This window comes from Meleagris gallopavo, chromosome 3 (assembly GCF_000146605.3).
Source record: "Meleagris gallopavo isolate NT-WF06-2002-E0010 breed Aviagen turkey brand Nicholas breeding stock chromosome 3, Turkey_5.1, whole genome shotgun sequence".
In the NCBI taxonomy this organism is placed as follows: Eukaryota; Metazoa; Chordata; class Aves; order Galliformes; family Phasianidae; genus Meleagris; species Meleagris gallopavo.
The window spans coordinates 1,144,001-1,171,058 of NC_015013.2; the positions used below are offsets into that span (position 1 = coordinate 1,144,001).

A 27,058-nucleotide genomic window follows, 5' to 3' on the forward strand; every position below is an offset into this window, starting at 1 on the left:
CTTTTCTGTTTAGAAGGAAAGATAAATCTGCTTGCAAGTCATGAGACTGCCCTTTTACTACTCGATTTTGCCCTGTGTGCTCTCCAGCCATCTCACTTTCACCATTAGAGTAAGGCCTTTGGTTTTGAACACTCTCTTACTCATTTTGATTTATTAGTCTCAATTCCAATTATACTGTAGTATATTGCCTCATCTTATCTTATTCCTATATCATATTTAGTAAGTCAGTTTTCTCCCATAGCTCATTGCTACTGTTACGTTTTTAGAACCACCTCTCTCCCTTTTCCCCTTTTCCTCCATCCTCCTCTCCCAGGGTGTGGGTCTGTGGGTTCCCCTGCCTTAGTCATGCAACCAGGCTGAACCAGCCCTGAAACCATTGACAGACATATAAGATCATTCAGTCCAACCATCCACATATCCTCAGTATTTCCCACTAAACCAAGTTCCTCAGTACAACATCTAAATATTTCTCAAACATTTGCAGGGACAGTGACTCCACCACATCACTGGGCAGCCCATTTCAGTGCCTGACCACTCTCTTGGAGAAGCAGTATTTCCAAACATCCAGCCTGAATCTCCCCTGGCTCAACTTCAGGCCATTCCCTCCAGTCCTTTCACTAACTACATGGGAGAAGAGGCTGACCCCTCTCTTCAGATAGTTGTAGAGAGCAATAAAGACACCTCTGGGCGTCCTCTTCTTCAGAATAAACAATCTGAGGTCCCTCAGCTACTCCTTGTAAGGCCTGTGCTCCAGACCCTTCACCAGCTTTGTTATCCTTCTCTGAATACAGACTCGAGCCTCAATGTCTTTCTTGGGTCCCAAACTAGATACAGTACTTGATGTGTGACCTCACCAGGGTTGGGTGCAGAGGGATGGCCACTTCTCTCTTCCTATTGGCAATGCTATTTCTGTGCAAGCCAGGATAAGGAAAGAAAATGACCACAGCAGCGAGACTAGTATAAAGCAAAAAAGTGGTCTCAGAAGAGTTCTTACAGGAGAAGTGTATTTTAAGTTAAAACTTCCAAAAATTGTGTAGGAAAGCTGTAAAAGAGAAGGAAAAAAAATAATCTACTTTCCCTCCCTAACAACATTTTTAATGTAAAAACAAATCTAGAAAATGTGACCAATGAGGTATGATTTCTAGAAGCACTTATTTACAGAAAAATTTACAGTCTCCAGCTACTTCGTCTGTAAGAGAGTTGTCAGCTGACAAGCCAGCTGTCAAAGTAATGACTGTCCGTAGATTTACTGGTTTATGTAAAAACTGAGGCTTAAGATAGATCTACACCTCTACCTACTGTTCCTTGAGTGGTAATAGATAAGAAGCTGTCAGAGAAGCGGCTTGATAATAGAAAGAGCCAAAAATTTTAGTCACATTCATAGTAGCATTTTATCACTGCATTTTTCATGACAGTCGTCCTTGCCAACTGTTTAAAAAAATCAGTTTCTTAGATTATATAAACACATTCTTCTCTTCCTTTCTCCCCATTCTCAAAGATTACAATATGAAGCTTCACTGAAGACACATGAAGATACTCTACATACTACAAGAATGCACCTCTTTTTCTTATAAATCTTGAGAGTTAGAAAATAAGCTGCGTAGTTATTATACCTTAAGACAGCATATCAATAAAACAATTTCATGTGCATTACTAGTGGCAACTCTTGTGCTCTGAATACAGTACAAAATACCAAACTCCTTTCCAAAGACAGGAATCTAAAAATCAACAAACCAAATGATTTGTTTCCCTAATATATTTAGCAAGTGCAACAAAGTGATTACAAAAATCAGAACCTCACAGCTCCTGCTTTGTGCAACTGAACCTATGTTTCACATACTGTAAGTATATACAGACATTTAACATGTAGGGGACGAAGAAGAGAGAACTTGCACTTTTTGGTGGAAGGAGACACTGATTTCTACTTTCTACAATTCCAAATGGAAAATGTAAAAAATTCAATTTTTTTTAAGCAAGTAATTCTTCAATGAGAATTGTACCTGTACAAGGCAAAAAAAAAGAAAGTATACCCACTGTTTGAAGTGCAGCACCTTGCAGCAAATATATCTCAAATACTATTACATGAAAAGCTTTAGTGCAAAATAACAGTTCTGCTAGAGAGCTTGATGGATTAACTAGAAAGTACTTTGCCAAGGGCAGATTCTCTAGGGTTTAAAGGTAACTCTAATTATCTTACTGACTTCATTTTGTGTTCCTATTAAGAAACAAATTCACATATCAATTTTCTCGGAGTTCAATAAAGGTGAAGGAAACTCTTAAAGAAGTTGATGGCGTGTAAGCCATGCAAGGAACATTTGAAAACCTGAAACTCTGCTTTTCAATTCAGTGAATTACAACAAAACCTAAGCACAGATTAGAATGAAACAAACCGTAATGAAAACTAGATAAAAACGCTATTAATTATATAAACGCATAATTTAGAAAAGAGAATGACTCTGTCTTTGTTGCTAAACCCACAGTATTTAACTCTTTTTGAGCTGTGACTGGTATAAACTTCAAATTGTCGAAAGGAGTATTCTCCAGGACTCTGAAAATTTCAAAACCGAGTTTCCAGGAAAGAAAAGCTAGGGCGAATGCGATTATGTTCAAGTGGTCTGCTCTGTACATTTCAGCAAATGCTTTCAGGATAGTTTTGTTTAAGAGTTTTTTGTTTGTTTGTTTGTTTGTTTTTAACCCTTAAACAGCAATACATTTGGCCTTACAGACTATTTCTACAGATGATATTTCTGCCATAAAATATTTGTAATCTATGGCTTAGATTCAGGGACTGGAGGTTAGAGTTGAATAGAGGCAAATACCAAGCCACAGCAAAGTTAGCAGGTTTCAAGCATAGGCTTAAAATAAAACTCTTGTTTAGCAGTATTTAGGCACCCTGCCATATGCTTTCTTGATTGGGTACATCTATTCAGCAAACAACTTCAATGTTACTATTATTTAATCTGTGTCGAGTTCAAAAGATTTGTGGCTGGTTTCAGGTCACCTTTATTAACTGCTATTGCCACCTTTAAGCTAAGTGAACAGCAGATCTGCTCTGACAATCTCAGAGGCTAGGTACAAAGGTCATGTGTTAGAAGAACAAGAAGCTCTGGAGATGCTCACCTGAACCAACTCTAAGTACTACTTAAATTCATAATTTAAATTAGAAATATCTGCTACTTTATTATTTAAGGGCCACATTCCTTGTTAATACAAAGAAAGATGTTTCCTGTGACTCATTAGGAACTTTAGCTGCAGATTTCAGAAAACTGGAATTAGTAACATCAACTAAGTTCCTCATAGAATGATAGGAAGAAGCTGTCACTTGCTTGGAATCTGGCACTTCACTCTTACCAGAGGAGAAGGTTCAGTATGTTCTAAAGGAACATTCTTGCTGTTTCTAAATTCGAAAGCTGCTGTTTGTGTGGTTAAACTTCAGGGATTGTCAAAAAGAGCTCTTGCTTTTTAAATTAGATTCATGCATGTAAATCTCATTGAATCTGTATAAAAACAGACAGTACACTGAACTTCTCTCGTTCAGCATTAGCAACTTTTGCCATTGAATTTGCACATGTACATTTAGAGCTGAGTTCTTGAGCTCTGACATCAGCTTCCACAGCAAACAGAAGCAGAGATACTCTTCTCTATACTAGAGTACGGACAAAGAACCTGTTACACTCACAGTACTGTAACACATCTCTAGAATCTGTAATAACAAGTGTGTAGCACTGCAGGCCTGCCACTACTCCAGTTTATGACAAGCTAAAAAGGATTGAAGGAGAAGAAAGGAGAAATAAAACATTTTTTTCCACCTAATTCAACAACTTCAGTTTCACTAAGTAGAGTACGGCTAAACACATACTTTAAGTAATACATCGGACATACGAAAAATATTAAATCCTTTTTATAACTGTGTTACCAGTTCTGTCTATTTCTTTCCTTTATAAATAAACCAAATAGACTTCAGCTGTTCCTCCTGGCAACCTGAAAACAAGTCAAATAGTTTGATTTGGAGGTTCATTTCCTGACTTAACTGAACTTACATGTTTTGCTAAATGATAAATGATAAATGATCTCTTAAAATCAGTTATCTGATATAAACCTGTTTCAGGTTCCAAGCAAAGTTAGGGAAAAAGCAAATACTTACATTTCAGCTCTAGTTTGATGAAGTCAGTATTTCCCAGATTCTCAAGAAATACTCCATCTGAGGCTGATGTTTTGAAATAGAAAGAGATATCCGCACTGGTTTCCCCTTGGAAGGTGGAGAAGTGAAGGTAGGATGATGATGTGATGAAGGAAGCTGCATTCCAGTAGTTCCCTGCAGGGATCAGACAGACAAGAAAGAAACATTTGAGTGATGTCTGGAAATTTGAAAATTTTAACATTAATATTTGCTGCAGTAGTGTCTATACTAAGAGAACAAACACCTCTTCCTTCTATTACTTTCTTTCCACTTTTCTGGTTGCATCATGTCTAGTTTCTGATACTTGTATTCCTGAATTCTTGATTTATGATTTTGAGTAGAACATTAATGTGCTGTTAAGAGAAGCCCTCAACAGAGTACAGTTATCACTCTAAACATGTAGTAGTAACACTGAATTTACAAGTGATACATCATAAGGGCAAAATGCTGACTTGGTGGCTGACTCAACTTCAGACACCTGTATATGAAGCTACACAATATAGCACAATTAACACAAGCCCCTAAGAGTCCTCTAAAATGTTTCCCCTGGAAAAAGATTGTCATTAATGATATCCAAGCACTATAACAGTACTCAGCTAGCAAGTACTAGTACTTTACTAGCAAGACTGTCAATATTTATGCAAAATAGCATCACATCATAAATACAAAAAAAAAAAATATAAATAAATCATAATATATGGGTATAACACAATGGAAAGCACAATGATAGCAGAGCACCAAGATCCCAGGCTGCAGCAAGTGAGGATGAGCCCAAGCACAATAGCAGTGGGTATAAAAATAAGAAAAAGAATCTGCTTATCTTCAGAAGGCCTGTAAGGTCCTCAGGTAGACAAGGACTTCCAAGGGAGATACCCTCATCTCTGTTGCCAACCCCTAAATAAGGCCTGGGAAGAGTGGATCCTGGCTCCACCCCTTCTGGCCACTCAAGTACACCTCATGAACCTGAGCTCCCATGGGTTGGCCCTGCCTGCCTAACAGGTACTCAATCACTGTTTCAAGTCATTACGTAGTTTTCCAATACACTCAACCAATTCACAGGGTAAACCAATGATTCAGCAGGTTAAAGGTAAGCCTCTTCCATTATCGTGAACCAGTACACCGTGACATTTACACAATTGCCCACTGCAATGTGGATTGTGAAAGTATGAGACAGTTGATGATTGGTTCGTATTCCTTTGTGGACCAGAACTTGTTGGTTTTTCTGAAGGCACGTTGTTGCTCAGACCAGTGAAGGTTCAGCTAGTGTTCCCTAGGTCCCATATAGTCCATCACCAGATGTAACACTGATTGCACTATGACACTGGAGTGTATTGATGTCATGTTTCCCTCCCAGTGATCCTGTAGGCTCAAAGAGACTAACGGGTAGTAGTATAGATGTTTCAGAGGTACAAGGAAGAGTAGGTCTGCTCTCCACAGCAAGATACAGGCCGTGTTTCTGCCCTGGCTCAACACTTGGGTTTGTGCTGGAACATGTCCCAACCTTCTGTACCATACCTTTTGGCCCAATATCTGGGACGGCATAACTATATCGATGACCAAAGGGAGGGTCCTGACTTGCCACAGGGACATGATTAATGTCCCCTTAGCAATGAAGACCAGAGCTTTAACCACAATGTCAGTAGGCATTGTACCAATTACCAGAGGGACTACTGAGCCTCCCATCTCTAATAATCTTTCCCAAGGTGCAAGTAGGCCACACCACTTCTGTCCTACTTGCACCTTCCAAGGCCATTCTCTTCTATGGGTACTTGGTTTTATGTTCACAGGGGCAGGGAGCAGAAAGTTATTTGGGGTTTTACCTGTCAGTGCCTGCAACTTGGATCCTGAAAGGGCAGGCCTATGTTGTCCATAGTATCTTCAGGGCAGTGGGTCTGCCATCTCTAAGTCTACCATTCAGGTCCTGCAGGGTTTCTTACAGTCTCTTTGTCTACCCCTGCAGGGCCTGAGAGTCTGTTTTCAGAGCAGCTATAAGAATTTCATTATAACACTCAATAAGGCCTGCCCCTGTTGGATTATATGACAGGTGGAATCACCACCCAATGTTCTTTTCCAATGCCCAGTGCTGTACCACTGCACCAGTAAAATGAATCCCTTGGTCACTCTTGAGGAGTCCCACAGGCAGCCATCAACTTGGTGAGTGCCTTGATGGTATGTGCCTCGATGGTATGTGCCTCATTAGCTCTTGGCAATGGATAGGTTTGCATTAGCCCACTTGCTGAGTCAATGCAGGTCAGGGCATATCTTATCCCTCAAACCGAAGGAAGGGCCCAATTTAATTGACTTGCCATCACTGAAGAGGACTGTGTCCTCTAGCAACATGGGCTGTTGTTTCAGGCAACGGTCTCAGCCTTGAAGCAAACTCTGTAGTCTCAGCATGCCTGGGCAATGTCAGATGGTTGTATGGGCAGCCCCCATGCTTTAGCAGCTGCCCACATTGTCCTCTGTCCAGCATGCTACAGCTTCTGATGTAACCAATGGGCGATGCTCTTGGTTAGTGAATCCTCTAATCCATCAAACTCAGACCAGAGTGTCAGCTTCTGGTGGACAGAAATGTGATAGACATGTACGATCCTGTGTTTAACCACATTCCGTATGTCTAACCACATATCTCTGCTCCAGATTGGTCAGGCATGAATAGTACATTCCTGGTTGGCCCACTGGACAATCCAAAGAGCTAGCCCCCAGCACACAGCCTAACTATCTTTGCAGATGTTCAGTATGCTGTCACTGACTTCCTTGGTTATATCTACCAACACGGCTCACAGCTCTGCCTATTGGTTACTCTGGCCATCCTCCTCTCCAAACCAGATTGTTTCAGTAGAGAGATGGTATGCCATTGCTCTCCACTTGCTCAAGTTATCCTTGCTGGACCCATCCATATACCAGGCATCTTCAGGAATGGGATATTTCCCTTCCTGAAAAGGACTGTTCTCCAGTAGAGCAACCATTGTCTCTTCTGGCACATCACTGTGATATGTCACTGGGCTTAGGATCTTCTGAAGCTCCTTTTTCAACTGTGACAGACAGACTGTGTTTGTATAACACCACTGGCCCTCATCCGTGTCAGACATTTTATAATTTGTATAATTTATAAATCTCTATTCAAATTTAAATTGAAGATCTGAATTATTAGAAGAAGGCTGTAGGTTTAAATACTTGCGGACTCTTCACATTTCCATCCCATTTCCTTAATTTAATTCTGCCTCCCTTAAGAGGGCAGAATGGGTGGCTTTGAAAAAAGAAGCAGCTTTCCATTTTACTTCAGTCAATTCCAGGAAGAACGTTGCAACAGACATTTTGTGTGTGTGTGTGTGTAACATGCATGTATGAGCAAATAAAAGGGGACCAAAAAGGCTTCGTACAGTAGATATATATTTTTTTTCTGAATTAACCAGTTAGGCTATATCAACTGATTTTCAACAAAAGTAGCATTTATTATTTTCTTTGTCTATGTTGTAGTTTCCATGGAAATAAATAGGAGACACTATTTTTGGTGCAATCTACATATGTGGAATTCAAGACAATTCCTCTTCACTCAGTGTGGCCCAGGAAAGGCAAAAGGTTGGACAGCCATGACTTAAGTTTTCACTGACTATGAAACAATATTAGTAGCCTCTTCTTTCAGGCAAGAACATTATCAAATTATTCTATTTCCTATCCTAACCTATCCTATCCTTTTCTGCTCTCCTCTTCCTTTACATCCAGCAACATCTAAATCAGATGTTCGACTAATTGAAGGAGCAAATGCCATCTTACAGTTAAAATATGTTTATTTACAGGATCATTTATTTTTTGCCCTAATGAAAGGAACGTAGTAAGACAAATTCTAGCTTCCATTTTTTGTAAGCTTCCAGCTTTCCATTTTCTCCTTTTGTGACCAATTTTTTAGATTTCAAAATTAATGTCAGAGGAAATTTTTCTTTTCCCCTGCTCCATACCTTGTCCCACTCACACAACTATAAAATTTGGCTTAAAAATAAATCAGATTATTTATCTGCAGACTGCAGCGATCTGATAAGTAGATTAACCTTGTTCCTAACTTAGGTCTGCTAACACTGAAATAGAATAATATAGGAAAATTAACAATAGGATAATAGTTTGCTGAAGCTTAGCATAGGACAGAATGGGATGTTTTGGTATGTATTTAAATGTATAAGAAAAACTACTCTTCAGAATGCGTAGGATGTATTCCACTACTGCAGATATAAATGAGGAAATGGTATACTGACCTTAAAATCTTTTAGTTCTGATAGAACTTGAATATGTCACTGCTTTAAAATCTCTTCATCTTATTCAATCTTTTAACATTACAAGGAATTTTCTCTAACATTGCTATAGCTGAAGAGACACATGATTGTAATTAAAAAATTCAGAAAAAAAAACCAAACAACCACACACACACACACAAAACTATATGCACATGAAGTTTTGAAGGTGTTTTTAAATGTATGTAGAATGCCTTCTTACGTTTTATAATAATGTGGCATATGTGGCTATTGCACCTGGAAACAAAGCCTAATTTCCAATTTTTTGTTTAACTCTTGCAAGTATTTCTGCTGAGCAGCTTTAGCCAATCAGGCTCTCAGAGGAAAAGATAAAACCTTCCTCCTGATTCCATGAGTTTCAATCTTGTGGGAACAGATGTTGAAGTGATTGAAATAGCAACATGAGGAATTGCATCTAGCTTTGGAGGGCAATAACCAAGCATAGAAAACTCGAGATACTGACATGATCTGACATTACTTCTGTTTGAATGTGGCCGAATCAGAGGTTTCTGCACAAAAAGAATCCAGGCTTTGAACAAATTTCCTGGGCTTTCTGCCAGCAAATCTTACAACTGAGTGTTGCTATCAGCCCCTTAGAAAGGAAGAGAAGAAAACTGGCATACAAGAGAAGTTCTTGTCCTTCTAATAATCTTGGCATGTGAACATGTATGCTGGAGGTGCGCTCTCCAAATCCTGGATTTTATCTTAATGAACAGAAACACTCCACAAGAGGCTTGAACTGTCTGAAGGTAAACACTACTAATAAAATGTAGAAGTAGGATGTAAGTTGTTCCTCCCGCAAAAAGGCGGAAGAAGAGAATCTGGTATCTTCCTTAATTGACACTGTCCATTTGAGCTTCAAACACTATCTGTCAGTTACTCAGCTTTTAAGGTCAGTATTTAGCCCAGAATCATAAAAACACGTGGACAAACAAAAATCTAGGCAGAAATCACAAGTTTTTGGAATGAGAATAATTCACATCAACAAATGCTTGTTGCGAAAAAAAACTGACGACTACGAGTCTTTATGCTTTTTCTGCTGCCTTTCCTGTTTTAAGGTCTATCCCATAATGAAGCTTTCTCTCAGAAAACATCCTTCATTGCATGATTCTGCTCCATGTCTTGTAATGTTCATTTAATACTGCATCAGATTATTTGGTATGCACATATCAGAGAATGTGCTAATAACTTTTCCTGTACAATTGTTGAAGTGAAAACTGGAATTCCTGTTTTTTTTATTTTTTTTATTTTTATTTTTTCCTCATAGGAGCTGTGCCCTCTTGGTCAATCTTATTTTCAGCCTTAATAATATACACTTCTTGCTTCAAGAGTGGTCAAATCCTCCAACTTGTTGGAGGCTACAAAACAGGAATTAGATGTACATACTGTACAAACCAATGCTTTGTGGTGGTATTCATCCAGTTGTTACATTTTCTGCAGTGTTTCTGTTGCTAGCCTGCAATCTTCAATTTTCTGTCTGACCAAGCCAGGCTCCAGATGCAACTTCAGATTAAGGTGTTACTCTCCATGTTATCTAAATTGCTGAGTTTATGCTCATATCTATGATCATCACGCCAGAATTTTGAAGGCTGAAATCACAGGGGAGGTGAGTTCTCTTGTTTGTTTGTGCGTTTCTTAACAGCCTTGCTATTATTTCTCATGTCCCTGCTGGATTACAGCACATTCAGAGTTGCAACAATCTCATTAACATCAAATGGAGTGTGAGCAGGAATAGCAATGCTTTCTCTTTTATGGCTGCTATTCACTCCTCCTAGAGTTCACCCAACACTGTAGCAGGTTCAAGCGTAAATCCTGTGTCTACTGTATAATATTTGGGAAGGAAGAAGAATGAATACAATACACCAATATTGTTGCAATTTAATTCTCTATTCAGCAACTGCTGAAATTGATGGTGATACTAATCCATCAAATTTTCAGAAGTCTTATAGGAGAAATACGTAACCCCAGAAATATTGGAATGTTGAATTATTTTCTCATATGATTGCTGAACTTCAACACCTTGTAGCATTCACATTTCTTCATTCTGACACCACCCAGAAACCTGATTTATTCCTTGTCTTTAAAAGTTGTCCACCAGGTGACAGCAGAGTAACACTTTTAGACCAAGGCTAATCAGGAGGGAGTTTTGCCTTTACTTCTAAAGAGCAGTCAAAGAACAGTTTAGCTTTTTAGATCTTTTTAGATCAGTTTCTTTTTCCTTGCCTGCTCGTGTTGAAAAAGAATGCACAGTGTATTTCCCCATTACATCGGATCTCCAGCCAGTGTATGTCATCCCCAGAGAATGTGTTCAGGCACCCTATGACCCCAATCCTTGGGATTGTAGATGGCCCAATCGGTTTGCAGCCCTCCTGTTTGTCTTGTACAGGAAGAGCATCAAGGAACTGCTGGGCAAAATCCCGAGGAGGTTTGACATTGGCCTTGCTGCCTTCTCTGAAGTCTCTCCCTCTATGGAGAGACTATGTGGCTATGTGACTTTATGTCCCTTTGCAGTGCATTCACATCCCTCAGAGCCCTCATGGCCATATGGGGAATTGCTTATCAGTTTCTCTTCTCTGTGCTTTAGAAACAAAAGCCTGTCCTCCCCACAGTTTCCAGACAAGTTTGCAGCAGCTGCCTGACAGTCTTTAAAGACAAGGCATTCCTAAAGTGTACCGGTCTGGGGGTGTGAGGAATTGGACGCAACAACTTCAAAACCTGCTGAGATATCTTCTGTGCCTGCATACTCATCACTCACGAAATATTGGTGGCTAATTGGTGTGGCATATTATCTGACAGTCTGCACTGAATAAGTAAATGTCCAGGGCCATAGCTGCTCTGGTTTCCTCTCATGACACTTCATGCTCAGCCAATCATGTGTCTTGGCTGCCTACATCTCATCCTCTTCCAAGGTGCATTATGTCAATGCTGGGACTCAGTCTTTCCCATTTTCCTTCAACATTTTCCTTCACTCTTCTTTCCATGTGGCTTTCAATCACTGTGTCTCAAAACACATTGTAATTTCTCTGCAATAAAGACAAGTTTTGTTGTTTTCTTTTCCCTGCAATAAACAGTATTAATACTATAAACAGTATTAATGCAATAAACAGTAAACAAACCCCAGTAAATATTGAGAGTTTCTACTTCCACTATAAAATTATTTCATAATTTTCATAAATTACAATTTATTTCATAAATAAGAACAAAATGATCATATAGTATTGTGCAAAAGCTAGAGAGAAAAGAGTTCTTCTCGAGGGTGGCTAGAGTTGCAGGCAATATTCCTTGAAAGCCTGCTTCATTCCCAGAGCAGGAGGTTAACTTTCATATTTCTTCAGTGGTGTTCATTTCTAAATATTTCTTATTCAACATTCTACTGGAGGCAAAAATACTGTATAGCAACCACTGTCAGGAGAAAAGCATCAATTTTTGGAAATAACCAATCTGCAGTGTTTTTTTAATTGTGTTGGGCAAGACTCCTTTGATTTCAAAGAAGCTAGAGGACATGAAGAAAGGCAATCTGTGCAACTTCTACTGATGCTCTTGGATGCCTTTAAGAACTGCATTAATATCTCCTGAAATAAATACATACTCAACAGACTTTGAGGGGACTGGCTCATAAATTAGCCATTTCTACATCCTTTTCATGCATGATGGAGTTGCTAAGTGCCAAAATAAATCAGCCCAACCCTACTAAACCTCAGCTAGCTGAAAGTCTGACAAAATATTTTCATAAACAAAAGTCCCTTTTACCCATTAGAAAATGAGACAGTGAAATATCCTTATCCTGAAGATGAGAAAACAGGAATCAGATTTCTCTATGCTGGCAGATACGCAGTTGGGAAAATACAAGCCATATTGGTGAGGTGCTGGAACAGCTGCCCAGAGAGGCTGTGGATGCCCCATCCTTAGAGGTGTTCAAGGCCAGGTTGGATGGGGCCCCGAGTATCCTGGTCTAGTATTAAATGGGGAGATTGGTGGCCATGCCTGTGGCAGAGATTTGGAGATTCATGATCCTCGATGTCCCTTCCAACTCTGGCCATCCCAAGATTCTTTAAGGGTAGCATCTTGTCCTGTGGTATAACAGTTGTAAAAACACAGGCCTGTCACCTTTGCCTGTAGGTGCTACAGGGATAGATGCTGAAGTAGCTATCCTTACAGAAGTTTTTCCCTTTCTGGGCATAAGCTGAGATAGTTTAAAAACTTGAGGACTTTTGGAATAATATTCTTTTATTTCTTCACCATAAAACTCTTTAGTAAGACTCAGAAAGGGAAGAGCTCTTTTACACATCCATATTTTTTCTCGTGTTAGAAGTATTCAGCATTGTACATATTGAACAAACAAGTGGAGCCTGTCTTGCTAGATTCAGAGCAATTTTTCTGATGTATTCAACTGTGTCCAGGCCCGATATTGTGATAAGTCCCTGAATGGAAATTTCTTCCTCACCTTACATCACCTTGGAAGTACAGTGAGGGCATTCACAGCACAAGGGAATATAGAACAGTCTGATAGCTCCTGTATATGTGTACCAAGGCAGAGCTAAGGCCTACAGGGCATGTCAGAATGTATATCTGTCTCACTATCCCTGTTGCTGAAGTCTGGCTAATGTTGAGATGAGATTCTTCTATAAGTTCCTTCTGTGTCTAAAACCGTGAACTCACTGTAATCCACTGTAACCTCCACCTCAGTGAAGAATCGAGGGGACCAGCATCAGAGCAGAATGCTGCAGCTAGAACTGCAAACTCAGAAGCATGGATCTGCAATGCAATGTGGGCATAGCTAGGAGGAACAACGGAATCTCCCGACATTTACAAAGGCAGCATCTATGAACAACCACCAGCATCCAAGGCATGGTGCATCAGTTTGCTCAGCAGTTCATGCAGGCAGGGCGAGCAGGGAGAGCTATCACTCTGTTGGCTAGAGAGGTAAATTCAATAGGTGATTATTGCCCTCTAAGCACAGAGTCATAATCCTCTCATTATAGGATTTGCACTCTCTGAGAACAGAGACCCTAGTCATGGTAACAACCCAACAGAGAGCCAGAGCGTCTGCCCCCATGGGGAAGGATGATGAAACCCAGACTGATCCTTGAGGCAAACATGCAGACACCCAGACCACTGCCTGCACAGCGTGCCTGAGCCTTTCACAGGCATCCTATGTCAGTGGTGAGAACAGCTGCATGAAGTGTGAGCTATTGGATGATCTGCCTGGGCTAGTGATGAGGCTACAAGTTGAAATACGTATCTTAAAAAGTGTCACAGACACCAAAAGGATGGAGCAAAGGAACTACATTCTGTCCTCACAGAGGTAGGTTCTACCACAGAAGAAAGCACAGATCCAAGGCAGCCTGTCTCCCCTCACTGCCAGGTTGAAGGCAAGAACTCAAAGGAAAGGAATGAATGGAAGTAAGTCCATGGCCAGGACTGCAAGTGAAATCCTTCCTTGTCCACTCCACACCTCTAGGTATCTCTGTACAACAGGTGCAAATCTCTGGATGTGGAGTGCATATCTCTAGGTGATAATAACCACTTACACTAGAGAAATCAACAAAACCTAGATACGACGTCTTCCACCATTATCAAATCTACACCCTTAAAGAAGAAGAGATTGGTATCGGTTGTAGGTGGCTATTCCTTGCGTGGAACTGAACACCCAATATGCTGAGCAGACCCTTTTCTTAGAGAAGACTGCTATCTCCCTGGGGCTCAAGTAACAGATATCACAAGGGAAACTGCTTACCCTGGTACAGTTTTTCTATGTAGGGGGTGGTGAAGCAGCTACACGCATTTCAAAAACCATTTTAATGGGCTTCAGGTTCATGGGACATCAGCCAAAAGATTTGAGGGCACAGATCATCTCTTCTTCCCTGCTCCCTGTATTAGATTAGTACATTGAAAGAAATAGAATGATTCTATTGATAAATATCTGGCATCATGGCTGGTTCCATCGCCAAAACTTTTTTTTTTTCTTTCTAGACAGTTGAGTGGCCTATATGGTACCAGGCTTCCAGGCACCAGATGGATTTCAAAGAGCGAAGAGGGTCCCTGTGGAAAAGCTATCAGAGATCATTGGCAGGGCTTTAAGCTAGGTTTGAAGTGGGAGGCTTGCCCATGGTAAGAAGTGAGACTGCACAGCTAGGTTAGAGGGATGGGGTGCCAGCAGGTGCCCTCAATCTGCTGCACACTTGAAATCCTATGACAATTAGGGCAACAGGGAGACTCAAAGTAAATACTTCAAAGGAATTAAGGTGTTGAGCCTGTTGATGAAGTCTTCTTCCTCCTGCTAAAGGAGGCATCACAATTACAGGTTCTTGCCCTGCAGGGGGACTTGAACCACCATAACACCTACTGGTTGTGTGTAGGAAATACAGGGGGCTCCTGGAGTGCATAGAGGATAACTTTTCTAGCCAACTGATAAACAACCTCACTGAAGGGAAGGTGATATGGGACTGGTTGCTCACCAGTGCAAATTAACTGATTAGTGACATCAGGACTGGAAGCTGTCTGAGATGTAGTGACCATGGAGTGACCATGGTGGAGTTCACACTCCCAAGAGATATAGGACAGACAAAAAGTAAAACTGGTGTCATGGTTTAACAGTTTTTCATTAGTATTCTACATCATAATATCATACAGAGCACTGGAAGTTGAAGAGTCAATGTTGCAGTTCCATGGATTGTTGCTATTTCCAGCCCCTGAACTCAGAAGAGAAGAATGAACTACAACTCACAGAAGACCTCATTTCTCCGTTTCCATCTTTCATTTGGAGGGGAAAATAATACTGACTGTGAGTCACGTGACTCTCTCCCCTTGGTCCATTTTGCCTACAGAATTAGAGTAAGGACTTCAGTTTCAGAAACTCTCCTTCATTTTATTATTATCTTTAATCCCAATCATACTGTATTATATTCGTATTATCTCACATTTAGTTATAATATGTAGCAAACTAGATTTTTTTTCCCTTAGCTTGTTACTTTTCATCAAAACCTTTCTTGGCTTGCCTGCCTCACCACCTTCATATCATGTCTTCCCTTGAATGATTTCCAGTCACTTAGGCATCACTTTCAAACTCTCATTTCCAATACTTGATCTTTGTTTCTGAAAAGAAGAAACCTCTTGTTCACATTAGCTGCCTGCAGTTATTAGCCTCTTCTGGGAGTCTGGCCAGGGAATTGATAGTAGGACAATGAGTATTGGATTTGTAGGAAATGCTCCTTCCTCTTGTCTCTGATGTATGTGTTGGGAAGATGAGGGAACTAGTTTCTGATCTGGAAGGAAGGAGAAAGGAAGAAGGAATAGCTTAGGTGAGGACTTCAAAGATACAGTGAGGATTTTTTTTTTTTTTAAATACAACAGCTTAATAACTGTTTTCACCACACTATACTGAGCCATTTCCAGCTCACATTGTTGATTTTCCCCTGACCACCTATTTTCTTAATGCAGTTTTCCAGACTATATTGAATTCTAAGTCTATTTTCATTTCTCCATTTCCTTCTCCTCTCAGCATTACACTTGCAGTCTACTTGTCTAGCCTTTTCACAGAGTCAAAGAATACAGTCTCACACTTTCAACAGGGATTGTCCCTAGTCAGCCAGTTAATGAAAATGAGCAAATCAAATGTGAGCATTCACAAGATTCATACATTTATGTTAAGGGTAAAAATGAATAGTGGGGGAAAAGAAATTTGATTGAGGGGTAGTTAAAAGGGAGTCAGTTAAAGGTATTTAATTACTTCTTTATTGTCATATTTAATATGGTAGCAGCCTATTTTCTTTAGCTGAGACAATTTGTTATTCATCATGTCTCCATGAATATACCCAGCACACAAACAGAATGCCTTGCAATTGCAAAAGACTATTATTCTAATAATATATGCATGATAAAACGTGACTGCATTATCTTTTTGCCCCTAATAAGACTAGTTTATATTTTTGCAATATCCATTTGCATGAGGATGGAGAATATGAGGAACAGTGCAGGGCAAGTAGTCAGAATGAATATATTCAGGATGAATATATAGCATTTCTAATTATGGTGAAGACAAAAAGGAAGAAAGTATTTATACAAGGATTTCCCTTCCTCTCTAAATTATATGGGACATAGCTGAAGAAGTAGTCAGCTTCTGACACCTCAGAACAATGCCAGCTGCCTCTGGAGAAAGGAGCTGGACTAGCTAAAGCAATACCATGCACTTTTCTCTATTGTATCCTTGTTGGGACAGGTGTCAGAAATAGCTTGAGCTCTGGTAGTGTCACTACTGTGACTATTACCTGGGAGATTAGTGAATAGACATACAATTTCCAATAGCCAGTGGCTCACAGAAATACGTATAAAAGCTTATAAATATACAATCATATGTATATATGCAAACCTACACTGACTTCATTTCTCCACTGTGACACCTAGTAATTTTACTGTCATTCTTTTAATGGCAGTTATAAATAAATGTGACATTGCATCTGGTTCAGCAATACTTATGTAATGTGGTGCAGATAGCATGGTCTTGCACAGCAAGTTTCTCAGAGAGTTTAATGGAAGTGTTGGTAATTCAAAGTTGTTAATTCAGTTCAGCTTGAATAATTCCTGGGGAACTCTGAACAGACGAGATCATATTAGATGATAAAATGATTTTCTGTTTGATCATAATAAATTAGAAGTATTCAGATAATCCATTTAATTTAGGTAATTAGCAAACTGTCTCTATGCATTTAGTTTTAAATAGATGGATAGATGATGCTTTTGCAGAAACTTCAGTCTCAGCATCTAACACTCATCATTCCACTGGGCTCTGTTTCATTGTGTCAAAATGATGGAGCATGCCACTTTTCAAGAAGCTAAAACTATGAAGTATGAAATATAAATAGATGTTTTCAGTATCACAAGGGTGCTGAACTGTTTGGAGACTTATTAAAATGCACAGATAATACACCATCTATAGTATCCATAGATCATGGTTTTTTTCATTGTTTCCAAGAAGCATTGTTGAAGAAACCACCAACTTAAACAGTTTTGAATAGGAAAAGGTAAAGCTGTACTATAACGAGGCCTTTCAAGCCTGATTATATAATCCATCTGCACCAAAACTAAGATAACTTCTTGCTTTAAATTATATTTAGTACACTGCAGGCGTTTACTCCTCCCAGTGTTTACCCCTCTCAGACATGGAACTGACTATTTTTTCTGGGTCATATTCATGTTTACATGACAGTGGTGCCCAACATCTTTGTTCAAGTGTGATGCAGAACTATGGGATATGATATTTCAAGTCAAAGAATAAATTAATATAGGATCAAAAGTATTGCTATTAAGAATGTATTGTATTCAGTATTTCTTAAGTTTCAAGGGCCTGAAGTACCTCCTCAAAGCCATTCTGTCTATTTGAAGGGGTTTAAAGTAACCACAGTATTACCAAATTAACCACTCTGGAAGAGTTCTTGTCAGGTTGGAGCAAGTCATGTTCTTTGCAAGAGGTGTTCATAAGGTAGTAGGGCTCCTGGGATTTTTTTCCTCTTCCTCTATTTCAGTAACTAGGAAACAGTCTGCTTAGTTCCTCCATTCACAGATTTTTCTTTCTTTCTCACTGCACTTCCTGAGAGCCACCATACAGAGTCTTAACAGAGATTGTAAGTCCAATGATTTCCATCTAAGTTGATAAGATGCTGTCATCAGGATTCCGTGTTGCACATATGAGGGAACTGTCACAGAAAATTAGAATTATTTGCTTTGACATAATCTAAGTCTGTGACAAAGCTGAGAGTAGAACCTTACCACCAATCTTTCTGGCAGTATCTTCCTTCCAACTGGCATAATTAATAGTAGCTAGAGAAAAATTAATGGAATTATTTCTTTTGCCATACTCTCCACATAGAAGCAGAAACCACAAAGTAAAGCTATGCTGACATATTAGCCCTGCATTTTGAATTCTCAGCTTTTCATCCAAGCAGTTTTTAATGGAAATGTTAGTAATTAAAACAGAGTAAAGCAATGGTCATCCTCAATAGTCCTGTCTAAGAAACTGCAAAAAGAAGTGGAGAGTTGAAACATGAATTAAATTAAATTAAAAAAAAGAAACTGGTTATTGCTTTTCTTTTCAAACTATATAAAAGCATTAAGAGCATAAGGTGTTTTCGTTACATTGCAATCATAGTAAATATAGATTAAAAAAAGTGCTGTAGAAGCACTTGAAATCAGAAAGTAGAACTCTTAATCAGAAAGCCTGTTTTCTATGCCTCTTATTCATGATGAATGAAATCAAAGAATAAATAAATGTTGAACAGTGAAAAAGAGATTTTATTTTTAAGCTGATATTGTAATAGTAAGTGGTATTGGTAGAAGAGACAAATATCTAAAGACTGTTCTTAGAAGTCTTACTAGCACAAGCGAATACTCAGATTGAAGAATACTACCGTATGAATTTTTCAGGGCAAATTTGATGGCAGGACTGATACAATAGTTATCAACAGCACTCAGTTCAAGCAGTGACAATTCACCATCACCACAGTTTAAATACATTTTGTTTGTGCCTTTGGGTTCTAATAAATTCATATCATTTTTTCATTGTATGGTTGCAATCCCTGCTGAAATCTTTGAGAGCTTCTGCAACATCAACAACTGCTGCTACCAAATAACTTTAAATCATGTCTATATTGCAACTCTTGACCTGTGTCTGCCTGTCGTACTAACCTTACAACAGTAATTTTCCAAGTAATATTGCATAACCTTCTTTTGCAATAACTCTAGCTCACTGTTACAGAATCCAAAAGCCCCTAAATGCTATATTATAAATACAGACATTTAGGGCATTCTTTTTGAAGATCCTTCCAAATGAAATTTTATCTCAGTGTCTTAGCTTTTTGAAGCCTTTATTCCTAAGGGCCTGATTTTAACCTTCCTCTAATAAAGTTAGCTTGAGTGGCACTACTGAAATACACTGTGTGATTCCTCCAGATTAAGTATGATTTAGTTAGATGAAGGTTGGCTTTTTATTATCCTACAAGAGTTTTAAACCCAAGAGAAAACATATGTTACAAATCCTCTGAGAGAGGCAATGCTGTATATGCTGAACATGTTGTCACTTAAATTACAACGCAGACTCTAGATAATGACTATATATGGTTCAAGGCCTTCAGTTGCCCAGGGTATTTAGTGAAAAATATGCATGAGGAGACAAAATAACATGGAAATCCTAGGTCTTGTTCTGGTCTTTTAATTTTCAAAACTTTTTCATACAATATTCATGTGTGGATTCATTAAGTATTTATTTTATGCTGTAACTATACTTCTGCTCTTTTTTCTCCACAGTTTTCTTTGAAGTATTCTTTCATTCTTGAAACTGACTTTCAAAATTAGGCATCTTATTCTGTGTAGTGAAAAAGACAAAATCTTTAATGTTTCTTCCTACATACACTGACCAGGAAAAAACAGGCAACGTAGTCTATCATCTAGCTCAAATTCTATAGACAGTCATAAAGCCCATGCCAGGCTAGAAACAAAGTTTCACCTGTGTTGCATTGGCATTGCCAGCCTGAACTAGTGGGTGCCCAGAGCAGGGGGGGCCTAGATCCATCCTTTCTCTCTGCTCACCTCAGTGGTCCTTCCAGAGTGCTTACAGGACCATGCATGCACTCAGAGCCTGAGCTGTTTGTCCCCCACATCCCTGAGGTGTTCAAGGCCAAGGTGGATGGGGCCTTGGGCAGCTGGTCTAGTATTACATGTAGAAGTTGGTGGTCCTTCCTGTGTGATGGGGAGCTGGAGATTCATGATTTTTGAGGTCCCTTCCAACCCAGACCATTCTGTGATTCTGTATGACCAATATGTAATTACAGAGTATCTCTTTATCCCTGCAGAAAGGGATACACAGATGGACACTATAATGAAAATTAATTAGCAGCTTGTCCATGATTGATGATGAGTCAAGGAAAAGCTCAGCCCAACTACTTCCTGGAGTGTAGATTCTCTTGGACCAATCCCACAGAAAACAGAACAGATAGCATACTGATAATTGTATTAGCAGGTGGCCCTGTGAAAGAATCTCATGACTGTAAGATGACATCCCTATATAATCAACTTTCAAACCAGATTTGTATTTATCTAGAAATTCTCTTAGAGAAAGATATGGCAAGAAACACTAAGTGCTGCTTTCAGCGCTTTTTTTTTTTTTCTTGCTTCAGTAACACACCTGAATTCCAGAAAAATGGGTCTTGTGACATGCAAAGACAGCAGTCTTGTGTTTACTTCTCTCACATTACCTAACATAATTGGAACCCAGGGTCTGGCCACGTTAATTGTTCTGATCATACTTTGCACTTGGTTTTGAAACCGCTGTTAATTCTCCAAGAAAACAGCTAAAATCTATTTTGATTGCACACAATGAGAAAGGTTTATCACGCCCTCTGAATAACACAAGGCAAGCCTTATGGTTCTAAACTCTCAAAATCTTATTTTCAATTTCTTTCTTTTTGACTCTGCTGCAAGGAGCTTGGTGTTACTGCTTAGACAAGTATGAAAGGGAAAGAAGGCAATGCAAGTGTGAGACACATCAAATTGACAACTGCTGTTCTGGAGTGAGGAGACCGTGCATCAGCATGACAAGGGTAGACTATGACATATCTCCAAGGGATACCAGGACAAACGTATTAATGAACCTGTGTTGAGATCAACAATAAGAAAAGCAATGCATGTGCTTGTAACAATCAATGTGATGGAATGGTGGTAGTGGTAAATGGTGATAATTATAAAAGATGTAATGACAAAGGGACTAGCATGATAGAAGATGTAACAAAAGAAAAAGGAAAAGCATTCACCCGTCTCTGAAGAGCCAGGCTTGCAATAGAAAATCCACAAGGGAGGGATCTCCAGCCAGAGATCCTTGCACAGTAGCAATCCGCCCTTAAATGATGTCTAAGAGAGGTGGAGCTAGGTTCCACCCCTTCTGGTCACATAACTGAATTGCCTTCACCTGTGCTCCCAGGGCTGACCAAATCCTTTCGCCAGGTGCTCAATCAGTGGTCAAAGCCATGACTCAACAGTTACCATACAGTGCTAAGTAAGAGATTGAATTAAAATATGTATGTCTTTTGCTGTGGTCATGATTTTATGGTTTTGTTATTTCACATCATGACATTGTGCAGTGCACAGGGAGTTTAAGAGTTAATGCTCCAGTTCTGTGGATTGTTGATATTTCCAGGTACCTGATTCTCAGAAGACTTTCACTGTTGCATGTCCATTTGCCATTTAGAGTGAAAGATAAAACAAGTCATGAGATCCCGTCTTTTTTTACTGTTCATCACTGTGGTTGTGTGATTCCTAGCTGTCTCTGCTTCAGCATTAGAGTAAGGTCTTCGGTTTTGGATACACTCTCTCTCATTTTGAGATACTAGATTCAACTCCAATTATATTGTTCTATCTTGCATTACAATATCCTATTTAGTAAATTAAGTTTTCCCCTCAGATCATTACTGTTGGCAGCTGTCAATCTCTTGCCCTTCTGTTGGTATAAAATGGTAACAGGGAGTCTTTTCAGTTGAGGTGGGAACCCTTTGTTGTCTAAAACAAAGTGCACTTAGTCCTGCTAGACAGTACCTGGAGAAGAGAACTTTGGACAAATGTGTCTATTTCTACCTCATTTGAATGAGACCTTGACTAATTTTCTCTATCAGTTTAAGTTCCTCGTGCAAATAGAATAAAATTTGGCTGTTTCCACTCTTCAGACCTTACTACTCTTGAAATTCCTTTGTAAAAGAGTCAGCTCCCGAAGGCAGAGTTATGTAGGAAATTTAACTACTTTAAAAAAAAAATAAAAAAAAAAAAAAAAGAACCCAAACACACACACAAAACAAGAAAACCAAAACCAGCAACCAAGAAAAGGAGAAGAAAAGAATAGAAATAAAATGGTCCTATATTTAATGATTGCATTGGAAAATTTTTGTAAATAGATGCATAGTCAAAAACCAGAACTCAGAGAAAGAAACGTACAATTAAAGAGACTCAATCTCATGCTATTTTTATTTGCAATATTGTAATAAGTTAATTTGAATGCCACATTAAAAGTGTTTATGCTGTGTGTATTGAAACAAATGTACAGAGCACACTTGCATTAAACAACTGGATGTACTATATTATGCAACATCAGATGTTTGTCCTGTCCAAACCTTTCCTAAAGCTCATGTCTATCCCAAATGGAATCTAAATCCTGAATACTGAAAGTGCAATGAAGCACATTTTTATTTGCTGTTGTGGAACTATAATATTGCACAAAATTCTGAGATACTTATCTAACATGCAGCTGAATGTCATGAAGATAGACTGCAATTATTGCAGCAGCTACTTTTTCTACATAGGATAAACTCATACAGGCTGTAGAATTCACTAAGTTCACATTTCTTATGCTCTAACATTGCTGCCAAGACCTTTCAAAGTAATATATGATAAAATAATAAACTTTTTAATGAAATGTAACGCAAGGAACTATGACTAGCAGTTTTTTGTTTTTTTTTTTAAGCAGACTAAACCTGTAAAACAAACGTCCTTCTATACTTGGTTATCATTTAATATCTCTCATCTATAAGCATTTAGGAGTATTTTTTTCTTCATGCCAGCAAAGATTTTTTTTCTCTGATTCTAAGATGTGCCCTGTGAAGAGCAAGGTTTAATGTTATTAATTTCTATCCATTCAAAGTGAATAGTTAAATGCAATGTATTATCTGATTACAAATAATGGCACATTACTGTAGGGTGCCAAAAAATATAAATCTTTTAAACCAAATTAAGAAATAGGGTGCTTAAGAATAGGTTAAGAATAGGTGCTTACCCCAAAAGGTGAACTCCTAGGGGAAAACATAGCATTCCTGTGTTCCTCATGACTGAGTGCTGAGTGGGTTACTGAAGATTAATGACCCATAAGGGACAATGGTCCTATTCTTAAATCCTCTTCTAAGGTGGAAGAATTATTGAAGAAACTAAAGCAAATTTTCCTAACAACAGAGAAAGGAGTAATAGCAGCATTTGCTGTGACATGGCTTCCATGACTAACATTAACGCATATCATTTCTTTAGTCTTTTCTTCTTCAATGTGAGGAGTCGTGTATTTCTCAGCCTTTCCTCCTGAAGGAGGTCCCCATAGTATAGGCCCCAAATTGTATTTTTGGCCTGCTGCTAGACTCTATCTTGTCTTTCTTGAACTGAGGAGTTATGAAGCTTTTCTTAACTTCTTTTGTCATACTAGAAGTCTATCCAACTTTGCATCCTTCTGCTCAGGACAATGGTGGAAATATATGAATGAGTACAAGCCCAGGACAAGCAGATTATAAAACTCCCTGTAAATATTTTCTAAAGACTCAAATATATCTATTTTGTTATTCAGAAGCAGCAGAAGTATATTTATTAACTGTGAGGATAATCTTCATCAGTTTGATGATACCTTTGTGAATACCTAGCATTTGCAGCGTCCTTTGGCAAGAAGTGTGTACTGACTTTGTTTTCAGGGTGTATTTTTACTGCAGCTACCTTCACTAAGGATCATTAAAAGTCAAAATAAATTTTCAATAAGAATTGTTTTCATAAATTATAGCTTTGGTTATTGAAACTTCCGAAATTTCCTTACCAATTTCATGTTACTCAAGTTCTTCATGTGTTGAACTTTGAATGCTACAGCAGTAGAAGTTAGTAGAAAGAATAATTTTTGTTTGAATTAAAAAAAAAATATCTCTGGAGCAATTTAGAATCAAAACTACAGCTTGAAAATGCAAAACTGCTGCTATTATTGCTAGCAGTCTACAAATACATTGCAGTGCATTATTGTTAAGATGCTTTACATTTCTATTTTATAACTCATATTTATGTTGACAGTTCTGTCTTTTCCTACATATAGAGAGATACTGTATATGGAAAAAATAAAATAAAATATGTATTAATCTACACTTTGCACAATGTATAATTAAATTCATATAGTACCTTAGAAAAATCTTAACTCTAGAAACAGTATTCTTTTAACATTTTTTTTTTTCCAAATAAAAATTGACGTTTTAATTGTTCTAATCTGAAAAGTCTGCCAGTGAATTTGTTTTCATGTGTTTATCCATTTCAACAAAAGAGAAAAACAGCACGGTACTGAATGATTTCTATTTCCTCTTGAAATTAGAAGTCTAGCAAGTTCTAGTATAAATTTTTATTTAAAATATACCAAGAAACATTGGAGAAAGTAATTCCAAAACACAAGAAAACAAGGGAATGAACATGTGGGAATAACACAAAACTGCAAGAGGGGAGTTTTACACTGGGTATTGAGAAATGTTTCTGTACTGTAAGGATAGTCAAACACTGGAAAGGCTTCCTAGTGAGATGGTTGATGCCGCTGGTGATCATAAGGCATTTGGGTAATAATGCCTTCTTTAATATTCTTTAACGTATGGTTAGCTCTTCCTCCCTAGTCTAGTCTCCCTTCTCATCTTCTTTATTGCCACACTAGGAAAAGCTCTGTGTACAGCAGAGCACAGAACCATGTCCAGATAATACATCTCTGCTGCTGGATGAATTGAAAGCTGATGAAAAAATGTGGTGACTGTTTTGTCTCTCCTCTAAACTTCATGTGAGTAATGAAGGTGACTCTTTTCCTTATAGGCAAGGCAGAACAAGTTTTAGTACAGCAACAGAAATAGTATTTTTTAAACATATCAAGCTTTCAGTGCATTCTGCTATGGCAGGATTAGTATCCATTTCTTTCTGGAAGTGAGGAGCTATTCAATTTACTCTTAGGTAAAAAATAAACTATGTTGAAGAAAAGAAAACATTGTTAGAATTGATAGGATCAGTATCTAAGATCTTTATTATAGCTACACTTTTTCTACATAGATTTGGGTCATTTGTGTCTCTAAAGAGTCCTTTCAGAAATGTGTGTGTGTGTGTATATACATATAGTGGGCAAAACAGATGGTCGGGAAAATTAATTCAGAATACAGAAGAAAAAGGTTAAAGAGGTAAAAGGAATGAAAAAGTTAGAGAAGACAAATTCTGTAAAATCCTGTAAAATATATAAGAATTTAAAAGAATGTATATTTCCTCTAGGGTTTAGTATTCTTCATGCTTGCAAATTGTCCTTTCTCCCTTCACTATTTCAAAAGTATGGAGATGTCAATATTTTGGAAGATGAATAGTCTTGCTGTGCTCTGCTTTGACAGGAATGAAACTGAGCCTGAGACAAACACTTTAGTTTGTTGTGCTGCAGATGGAAAAAACAAAAACAAAAAACAACAAAAAACAAACAAACAAAAAAACCAAGCATGGTCAACATTCAATGAAGGTTGACTTCTTAATGAAAGTTACATTGTTTCCCAGATATATAATATTTTTCGTACTTAAACTGCAAAGTACTTCGAATGACAAACTCATCAGATGTTACAGCTGGCAGTAGTTCTTACTGCAACTGTATTCTTTTGTTTTGAATCAAATATCCAGGCACCACCACGCTGATGTTCACTCAGCTGGAAAACAGTTAGCAGAAAGGGGTCCTGGTGGACACCAACTTGAACATGAGTTAGCAGTGTGACCTTAGGGCTAAGAAGGTTAGCAGCATCCTGGGCTGTGCTAGGCAATGTATCACCAGCAGGTCTGGAGGGGCTATTCTATTCTATTCTACTCAGCACTGGTGAGTTCTCACCTAAAGTGCTGTGTCCATGTCTAGGCTCCCCAGCGTAAGAGAAACATGCTGGAAAGGGTCCAGTAAAGATGATTAAAAGGCTTGAATGTCTGTTCTAGGAAAAGAGATTAAGAGAGAAGGGATGGTTTAACATGGAGAAAAGGCTCAGGACGAGATCTCATAAACGTACAGGAATACCTGAAGGGAGGGTACAAAGAAGACAGAGCCAGGCTCTTTTCAATAATTCTTAGTGGCAGGACAAGAGGCAATGGGTACAATAAGGAAAAGGTTTCCTCTGAACATCAGAAAGCACTTCTGCACTGTGTGGGTGACAAAACACTGGAATAGATTGCCCAGAGAGGCTGTGGAGTCTCCTCCCTGGAGATCAGAAGCCACCTGGACATGGGCCTGTGTATCCTGCCATGTATATCCCTGCAATGAGCAGTGCTGGAACAAATGGGCCCAGAGGCCCCTTCTCTCTTCAGCCACTCTTACTTCTGTGATCTGTGTGACAAAAGATGTTTTTAAACCATTACTGGAATTGTAGAAGACTTAAATTAGCATTAATACGAACATTTCAGCATATATTTACTGCATATTTTAAAAAGAGAGACAATGCTGTGTGTCACTTCTAAGTACTCTTTGTAAGAACTAGCCTACAACTACAACTTCCATTTCCAGAGGCTGCATTTTGCATGGCTGGTGCAGCATACAGCAGTCTACAGATTTGACACAAAAAGAAACCATTAACCCTTTTCGGCCCTGCTATTTGCATCTGCTCTTTGCAGAAACAACCTCATGCTTTTCAAACAGAGAAGTTAAATGACTGTAATTCTAAGACTTTTCAAGTAAGATTGCTGTAAGCTCCTAAGAGTAAATGGATAGAACTACTCCGTATTAATTTAATGAGGAAAAAATGGTGATAACAAATTACAGGATTTTTCACTTATCTTTTTTTTTTTC

At 38.5% G+C, this 27,058-nt stretch overlaps 1 protein-coding gene across 2 annotated transcripts in view; it reads right to left on the reverse strand.

The window, feature by feature from the left end:
* CNTNAP2 (contactin associated protein 2) overlaps positions 1–27,058 on the reverse strand; it is a 793,259-nt gene that overhangs the window by 116,073 nt on the left and 650,128 nt on the right. For both annotated transcript variants that reach the window (XM_010708239.2, XM_031552712.1), the window contains one exon: positions 4,145–4,315. In XM_010708239.2, coding sequence (XP_010706541.1) covers positions 4,145–4,315 — 171 coding nt within the window. The remainder of the gene's footprint in view (positions 1–4,144; positions 4,316–27,058) is intronic.